This window comes from Cannabis sativa, chromosome 9, assembly GCF_029168945.1.
Source record: "Cannabis sativa cultivar Pink pepper isolate KNU-18-1 chromosome 9, ASM2916894v1, whole genome shotgun sequence".
NCBI lineage: Eukaryota > Viridiplantae > Streptophyta > Magnoliopsida > Rosales > Cannabaceae > Cannabis > Cannabis sativa.
Window position 1 is genome coordinate 52,866,503 of NC_083609.1, and position 9,995 is coordinate 52,876,497.

The window sequence follows — 9,995 nt, forward strand, 5'->3', positions numbered from 1 at the left end:
CATCATAATCAACAGAAAACAACAAAGAAAAAACTACAGCAGTAGATGAATATAAAAACAACCAAAAAATAACTCAATAACAACACAAAAACAACATCAACAAAAATACATAAAAGAAATATAAAAAGAATGACAGAATACATGAAACTGTCATGATAAACGGGTTAAACATTGACAAAAAAAGAAAAATAATTACGTAAAAACAAACTTAATAAATGATAAAAATCAAGGTAATAATACATTGGATTTAACTTTAGGCTTTTCTCCCCCATCATGCACTACGTTCTCAAAATCAGAATCGGATATAACCTAGAACAAGAAGGGGGGAAAATTTAAAACACAAAATGTAATACGAAAAAACACAACAACCAGAAAAAAACTAAACAAAAACTGAAAAACAACAAAATCAAACTTACATCTTTTGTAGACTTCGAAGGTTTTGCTCTCTTTGCCTTACAAAACTTGACCTTATCTGGAATGGGTCTTTTCTTAGTACCAGATGGCTCTGGAACATCACCCATTACTTTCTTAGCAATGCGCTTCAAACCCATCTTAGGATCAACTTTAGATGAATTTGTAGGAGGTTTCTTTGAATTTTTAGAATTTTTTTTAGCTGGAGATGGGGACTTCGAACCACTGCTAGTGGTGGTCATTTATAGAAGAAGAGAACACAATGGGGGAGGAAGAACTTACAGAGATTATCGAACAAAATGGAGATAGTGGCATAGATGGGAGGTTGAGAAAAAATGTGGGTAAGGGCTTCGACTGGGTGATCGTGGGCTATGAAGGTTGAAGAACGGAGGAAAGAGAAACAGAGAAAAAAAAAAGAAAAAAAGAAAGAAGAATAGGGCAGTTATGGAGGAGGTGGGGTGTTAGAATGGATAAAACATGACATATGCATGGTAAAGGTATATTTGTAATTATTGAACTTCTGAAAAAGTAAAATTGAAAAATAAAAAATGTAAAAAAGTTTAATAACTGAGAATAAATAAAAATATAAAAAAAAAAGGTAGAAAAAGGACATCAAGCGTAAAAATTTCAAAATTAAATTATATAAATGAAAAAAATATAGAATATAGAAACTTGGGGGAGGGGGGGGGGTGGTCATGGCCTCTATAGTATTAAATTCAAGATTAGTTAGTTAGTTAGGACTGTTAAGGATGTTAGTTACTCTTTGTTATTCATGTTGTTTTACCAAACAACCCTTTTGTTTTACTGCTATATATAGCAGGCCATTGTATCCCATTTCATTAATTCTCAATTGAATAAAATCAAATCAATTTTCCTCTGTCTAAATCCTAATATGCTATCAGACGTTCACCTCTGAAGCTCCAAGAAATCCAATTGCAGCTTCCAGAAATCCACCGCCATTAAAGCTTCAAGAACTCAAATTGCAGCTTCTCTCATGGCAAGAACTCGGGCCACCTTCTCTGCTACCACCACTGACAACGAAACTCCAATGGTCGATGCACCTTCCACTCCGCAACACACTGAATCGGCCCCTGAAACTCAGGTTAATCCTAATCCTGCTCCTCCAATCGATTCAATTTCTACTTCTTCTCATTCTTTGCACGATCGTCCCGCCTATGAGGACATTCGATCCCCATACTACCTTAGCAATGCAGATCACCCTGGTCTAGCATTAGCTACCCCTGTCCTTACAGATCGCAATTTCCAACCATGGAAACGCGACTTTAAACTCTCCATTGGTGCAAGAAATAAAACCCCTTTTCTTGATGGAACTTTACCCCAACCTTCCCCAACTGATTCTTTGTTTAGTTCTTGGAATCGATGTATCCAAATGGTTATGTCTTGGATATTGCACTCTGTCTCACCAGAAATCAAAAGCAGTATCATGTATTTTGATACAGCTTCAGAAATGTGGACAGTGCTCAATAATCGTTTCAATCAAGGAAACGAACCACGAATCTTTGAGTTAAATGAAACTCTCACATACCTTAACCAAGGATCTGAATCTGTGAGTGCTTATTTCACTAAGCTCACGACAATATGGGATGAGATTAATCAACTCAGACCCCGAATCCCTTGCACCTGTCCAGCTGCTACACAAAATCAAGATCACTTAAATCATAACCAAGTCCTTCAATTTCTTAAAGGCCTCAATGATTCATATCATGCCATTCGAGATCAGATCTTGTTAATTGATCCTTGTCCTCCATTAAACAAGGTTTTTTCTATGGTTATTCATCAAGAAAGACAAAGGACTTTAGGCAATAGAACCATTCCACCCCTTGCTGCATCAACAACCACAAATCCCACTGTTTCTGATCCAGCAGCAAATCACTCTTCCAAAAACAAAAGGGCACGGCCTCATTGCACACATTGCCAAAAACCTGGTCACTATAAAGATAAGTGCTACTTTCTTCATGGTTTTCCTCCTGGCTATGGAAAACCAAGAAACAATGACACTACAACTCAACAAACCAGAAAGCAAGAATCTGGTTCCACTTCACGAACCACTGCACAAACTCATCAGGTCTCTCTCCCTACCAATGATCAGACTCTCACACCTGCTCAATGCCAGCAACTCATCTCAATGCTTAGCCAACAATGACAACCAACTGATGCTTCTACATCAGATGCTGCAGCAGTGAACAATATCTCTGGTAAATTCAATCCTTTTTCAATTAATTCTTGGATCGTTGACAGCGGTGCAACGCACCATGTTTGTTGTTACAATCAATGTTTTTCCTCTTTTACAAATATCTCAACAAACCAGCATGTAACTCTCCCAAATGGCACCACTGTTACCATTTAAAAAATTGGTACAGTCACATTAAATAAGCATATCACATTACATAATGTGCTTTATGTTCCAACATTTAAATTCAACTTACTTTCTATAAGTGCCCTTCTCAAAGATAGCAATAAAACTATGACTTTCACTTCTAATCAATGTTATTTGCAGGACCCTTCATTGATATTGAAGATTGGGACAGCTAGGAAGTTTGGCAACCTATATTACATTCAGCAAGAACCAATAACACCTACTGTTTTTTCATTTTTTTTCTTGTAATGTACAATCTCAAGACCAATTGCATACTCGCCTAGGTCACCCTTCTGTACTCATTACAAATAAAATACATAAACAGTTGCATTTCAATACTTCACCTGCTAATGTTCATAATTGTCCTACTTGTCACCTTTCCAAACAAAAAAAAATTACCTTTTTTGTCAAATAATAACATCTCTAACTCAATCTTTGATCTTATCCATTTGGATATATGGGGACCATATCCCTTACCATCTATAGAAGGACACAAATATTTTCTAACAATTGTGGATGATCATTCAAGATATACATGGATACATTTACTCAAGGCTAAATCTGATGCCCAATCAATTATTCAAAATTTCTTTACATATGTTCATGTTCATTTCCACTCAAAAATCAAAGCTGTCCGAACTGACAATGCTAAAGAATTAACACTCACTACTTTTTATGCTAGCCAAGGCACAATCAATTATCATTCATGTGTAGCTCGACCTCAGCAAAATGCCGTTGTCGAAAGAAAATATCAACATATTCTAAATGTTGCTCGAGCTTTGGCCTTCCAATCCAATTTACCTATTTCATACTGGAGTCACATGATAAAAACAGCCATTTATCTCATAAATAGAACACCATCAATCCTTTTAAAAGATAAAACACCATATGAACTCCTCCACAAAAAACCACCACAATATTCTCACCTCAGAAATTTTGGTTGTCTAGCATATGCCTCTCATGTCTCCACACCAACCAAATTCTCTCCAAGAGCTCGAGCATGCATTTTCATAGGATATCCCGATCATATGAAAGCCTACACCCTCCTTGATATCCAAACTAACTACATCTTTCACTCTCGAGATATTATTTTCTATGAATCCATTTACCCTCTTGTTAATCAATCATCCAACAATCACAACACCATTCATAATATTTTTCCTACCAAATTTTCTGCAGACAATACTAATATCCCATCTAGTGCAGAACATACCAACCTCACACACATACCAGCAGTTTTTCCAACTGCCCCATCACAACCAAGTCAGGTTGTTCCTACCTCTATAGCAGTACCACCCACTGCTTTAACACCCGCAGCACCTGCTGCCACTAAAAACATAGCAGTACCATTCCCTGCTTCCTCAAAAGTAGCTTCTCCTGCTACCAAAAATTAAGCAGCCATTCCCACTGCTACCACGACAGCACCTCCTGCTGCATCAAAAAATTCTGTAGCCAATCCCACTGACATATCAGCTACACCAAACTCTGATAACACTGGCAATAAACCACCAGATCCTCCCATCCAAACAAAAAAAGGTAGAACCATCAAAAAACCTACATACCTTCAAGACTACACATGCACCATAAATGCATCCAACACCACCTATCCTATAACTAACTATATCAACTATGACAAGCTTTCAAAAAAATTCAAAACAGCAATCCTTGCTGCCCATTTATTCGAACCAAAAACATATAAACAAGCTTGCAAAGACAAGATATGGAACCAAGCAATGGATACTGAGATTGATGCTTTAGAAGCAAACAATACTTGGATTGTAGTTCCTCTACCTCCTGGACAAAATGGGTATATCGAATCAAATATAACCCAGATGGATCTGTTGAAAGATGCAAAGCTCGTCTTGTCGCCAAAGGCTACACTCAACAACCTGGAGTTGACTATTTTGAAACTTACGCTCCTGTAGCCAAATTCAATACCCTCAAACTATTATTTGCCCTTGCAGCAATAAAAAATTGGCATCTCCACCATATGGACATCAACAATGCCTTCCTTCATGGTGATCTCCATGAAGATGTCTATATGACATTACCACAAGGATACACTCCTAAAGAACCCATTCCCAAAAATGCAGTCTGCAAATTGCAAAAGAGCCTATACGGACTCAAACAAGCTTCAAGGCAATGGTATGCCAAACTCAGTCAAACACTACTCCAACAAAACTTCAAACAATCCAAAAATGACCATAGTCTATTCATTCGAACAAAAACTGGCATTTTCCTTGCCTTACTCATCTATGTAGATGACATAGTGGTAGCCACCAATAGTCTTGATGAACTCCATCACTTTACCATAACTCTTGACTCACATTTTAAACTCAAAGACCTTGGCCCATTACACTTTTTTCTTGGCCTTGAAATTGCAAGATGCAACAAAGGCATTTCTGTATCCCAAAGACCCTTCACACTTCAATTATTACAAGAAGCTGGCTGTCTTGCTATCAAACCAGTTTCCACTCCTATGGAGACCAACATCAAACTCAATAATGAAACTGGTAAATTGCTTACCAATCCCACACAATACCGAAGTCTAATTGGCAAGCTTATCTACCTCACTATTACACGGCCAGACATATCTTTTTCAGTCAACAAATTAAGCCAATATCTTCAAAATCCAAGGGAACCTCACCTTCATGCAGCTACCAGAATTCTTCAGTACTTAAAAAGCACTCCTGGTCAAGGACTCTTCTTTCATGCTTCCACTCCCGAACCTATTCATTTACAAGCATTCGCTGATGCTGATTGGGCTGCCTGCATTGACACTAGACGTTCAATTTCAGGATATTGTGTTTTCCTTGGCAAATCACTCATATCATGGAAATCCAAAAAACAGCCTACTGTATCAAGATCATCAGCTGAAGCAGAATATCGATCCATGGCAAACGCTGCTTGTGAAATTACTTGGCTTCACTCCATTCTTCATGACTTTGGAATCCACAACAAACTACCATCTACCCTGTTTTGTGACAATGCTGCAGCAATACATATCTCTGAAAATCCTGTCTACCATGAGCGCACCAAACATGTGGAAATCGACTGTCATCTCATTCGGGAAAAGATCAACAATGGCACCATCAAAATGAATCATGTCTCTTCAAAATCAAATATTGCTGACATCCTTACCAAGCCACTACTACCATCTCAGTTCCACCAGCTTGTATCCAAGATGAACTTAACCAACTTCTACAGCTCATCTTGAGGGGGACTATTAAATTCAAGATTAGTTAGTTAGTTAGGACTATTAAGGATGTTAGTTACTCTTTGTTATTCATGTTGTTTTACCAAACAACCCTTTTGTTTTACTGCTATATATAGCAGGCCATTGTATCCCATTTCATTAATTCTCAATTGAATAAAATCAAATCAATTTTCCTCTGTCTAAATCCTAATATATAGAGGTTCATATACATCCGCCCCTCCCTAAGTTAGACATTCTCATTCCCATTAAGTCTAAACCTCATAGCTCTATTCTACTTCTTTTTGCAATTAGGAATTTTAGGTCATTTTGTTGCTAAATTATTGTCTCGAACAACTTTCAATTAATATTTTATATTTCATTTTAAATATTTTGGTACAAAAAAAGAAGTCATATTTGTTATGACGAATTACATTATAATATTATTACAACATACACTTTCTTTTAATTTGATAATTAAAAGGGAATTAAAGATATATTGTTATTAAATTGGAATTGGATCGAAGAACATGTTGACAACTTTGGTCTTAAGATATCGGTCTTGATTAGTACCAAAACCATCACCCTTGTGATACATCTCCATTGCTCCTCTAACAAAATCAATGGTAGATTCAATAAACACTTGAGAGTATGGAGAGTTTGAAGCTTTAACTTCATTAATTTCCTTCCATCCTTCACTAATTAAATTCCATATGTGTTCACGGCTTTCATTTTCACTAACACCCTTTTCACGCATGTAGCATTGAATTGATGAAGGATTATCTCCTCTTTCAAGTTCATCCTATAAAACATTACAAATTCATAATTAGAGATATAGAATTAATTAGACTCAATTAATTAATTATTACAGTACTACTACTACTTACTGATGAGGTTCCCAAATCATCTATAAATCGAAAAACAGTTCCTGAGACACGTAAAATGGTTGGATATTGAAGCAAGTGTTCCATGTCTTGTTCTGTAATTGAAGTTGTAATTAAGCAATAATGATAAATAAGACAAAGAGGTATTGTAATTGAATTCCATCCATTCTCAATGAATTCTTCTAAACTTGGTATGTGTCCACTGTGAAACCATTTTGCCTCCTCCATATAGCATTTACACAGATCCCCCAACTACAAACAAAAAATATCAGATATTAATTACTACATTAATTAGTACATAAATAATATCATATTAATTAGTACATAAATAATATCATTTTAATTAGTACATATTCATACCGCCTTCTTCAGATATTTGATGGTGTGAATCCCATTTTCTTTGAGGACATAATAAGATATCTCATTCACATTGTTATAAAAAGCAACAAACAATATCTTCATGTAATCGGGTAGCTGATCCAGTTCATTTATATTCCACCTATATAATACAAAATAAAATAGATTAAAATTAATGTTATGTATATAAAATTTCATGAAAAAAATAATAATATCAATGAGAGACCAACCTCTCAATTGCCTCTAGAAAAAGCTGAAGCTCATCTAGTGTACCATACACATCATATATATCGTCCATGAGTGTTAGCAAGAGACCAATTTTTGTCATCACAGTTCTAACAAATCCAAATTCCGCCTCATATTTCAATGCCACTGCAGAATAGAAAATTTCCACTACTCTGTCTAGCAAATGGTAGCCTTTCTGTCAATCTAGAACCACTCCACCACCTATATATACATATAAAAATATAAGAATTACTCCTCATATTTATGTAGTTGCACACTAATTATTAATTAGAAGAAACTACAAATGTACATTTAGTAGTGTCTAATAATAATTACGTACCTTGAAATATATTTGAGCTCTTTTTGATATGCTGACTGAACGAAGTTATAGTCAAGTTTAGCAAAGTCAAGAAAAGTTGGATTCATATCATAATTCCTTTCAGCATACATATCAATAAACCACCTAGCCTCCAATCTTGGCAATCTCCAATGGAGTGGAAGATCCAAGGCATGCTTTACCAATTTCACAAGATCATGATCATCATCATCATGATGGTCAACTCTAGTAAATTGACTTTGCCTTGTCATCAAGTATTGTTTGAGATGTTTGGTTGTGAAGTCTCTTGCTTCATCTAATATGGGTTCACCTCTAAATGAATAGAATGAAGCCTCATATAGACATACCATTCCTTTCACATCCTTACTCAAACTCTCTTTGAACTCCTTTTGCTCGTTTTTGAAGGCATTGAAAATCTCTGTAAAATAGAAAATATGAAAATTGTTAGAGAGATTGGATAACCCACCAAATCTAAAATATTTGAAAATATATTGATATATACCTGAAGATACATGACTAAATCCATATTGTCGAAGGAGTTTGAAATGAAGAGCAGTGGCATACAAATTATCTTTCTTCCACAATGCATTATTATTGTTAAATGTCAGGTTTAATATTGTCTTAATTTGATCTTCAAAGTGATAAGATATTCCAAGTCTGCTCAAATCATTGATGTGTTCAAGCTTAACTAAAGGATTTTCACTCTCCTTCTCAAGAAGTCTTCTCACATCTTCTTTCAGCTCATTGATTCTTTTCCCATAGCTTTCCTCCTATATATATAATCATCATTATATAATATAATGTATATATATGCATTAATTAATATAATTATTGCATATATTTAATGTGTGTGTGTATATATTTACCGTATATATGACTTGGAGTGATTGGAAAAAATGAGCATCCCACAATGTGGGTTTGTAGTTTCCTGATCGGCGGACGATTGCTGCTGGTTGATCTTTGAATATTGGAGTACTACTACTGGAGATTACTCCTGTAATGAATAATTTTATATAATCAGGGCCTTAAAAAATATATTATTTCCTTTTAAAAATATTTATATTTTTTTTCCTAATAATTTTTAAAACTAATACATATCTTCTATAAAATCATCTCAAAAGACTATATAAGTTAATCAGTCATTTACATATAGATTAATTATATAACTAATATATAAATGTGTATGTATATACAAACCTGACTGCGTCATGACTATAATATGAGGAGAGCTTTAGAGAGAAATGAGTAAGAGAATGTGTAATAATTAATGCAAGAGTTTGTAATTTGTGGAATATAATGATGGAGATGTAATGTATAGATAGGAAGTTAAGCTTATAATTTTGATTTTTCTTGGTGACCAGTGAGTATAGTGACGTATATGCCCTTGGGGCGGCGCCCTCAATCCATGAATATAATAAAGTACGTCTTGGGATATTTTATTATACTAAATTAATTAAGACATATTATCATTCAACATATATTATATAGTACATAACATGTTATGTCTGATATATTATAGTGTATTCTCTTAGAGTAATAATTAGACTAAAAAATGTAGTACTATATAATATTACAACGTTGTGGTTTTGCCATTTTTTTTATTTCACCTGTTATTAAATTGCAAGGATTAAGATAAAGTGGTGTTACTTACAGGTGACAACATCTAATTTAATTTGAACCCAATAATTTCAAATAACATTTATAACAAAAACGGATATTTTTTTTTTTAAAAAAAAACAAACATTCGACATTAGGGATCGACTACTCGGTTTGTGCACTACAAAAAATTATTACTTTTAGTGACAATTTTTTAGTCACAACATGATATTTTTGTGACTAAAAGTCACATTTAGTCACAAAAATATTATATGTTGTGACTAAAAAATTGTCACTAAAAGTAATAATTTTTTGTGACTAAATGTGACTTTAAGTCACAACAAAATGTTACTTGTGACTAAAATATAGTCTTTAGTTACAAGTTCTCACTAATTTAGTTTTAGTCATAATAAGTATTGTGACTAAAAATACATTTAGTCACAACAAATTGTAATTTTTGTGACTAATACTTTTATAATCACGGACCTTTTAGTCACAACATAAGAATAATAATTTATAATTAGTCACAATTTTTTCACTTTTAGTCACAACAAACTTAGTCACAACAAATTGTAATTTTTGTGACTAACACTTTTATAATCACGGACTTTTTAG

The 9,995-nt window shown here is 34.3% G+C and overlaps 2 protein-coding genes across 2 annotated transcripts; both read right to left on the reverse strand.

Annotated features, from left to right (window-relative positions):
* Positions 1-6,486: 6,486 nt before the first annotated feature.
* LOC133031471 (probable monoterpene synthase MTS1, chloroplastic) lies at positions 6,487-7,520 on the reverse strand. Its single transcript, XM_061104973.1, has 4 exons — positions 7,453-7,520; positions 7,226-7,364; positions 6,869-7,117; positions 6,487-6,783 (listed from the first exon to the last, which is right to left on the reverse strand). The coding sequence occupies exons 1-4, from the start codon at positions 7,518-7,520 to the stop codon at positions 6,487-6,489; spliced, it is 753 nt and encodes a 250-aa protein (XP_060960956.1).
* Positions 7,521-7,578: 58 nt separating this feature from the next.
* On the reverse strand, positions 7,579-8,994 carry LOC133031472 (probable monoterpene synthase MTS1, chloroplastic). Its single transcript, XM_061104975.1, has 5 exons — positions 8,982-8,994; positions 8,651-8,778; positions 8,287-8,554; positions 7,788-8,202; positions 7,579-7,669 (listed from the first exon to the last, which is right to left on the reverse strand). Exons 1-5 carry the CDS (start codon positions 8,992-8,994, stop codon positions 7,579-7,581), a joined length of 915 nt encoding a protein of 304 aa, XP_060960958.1.
* Between the last annotated feature and the right edge of the window lie 1,001 nt (positions 8,995-9,995).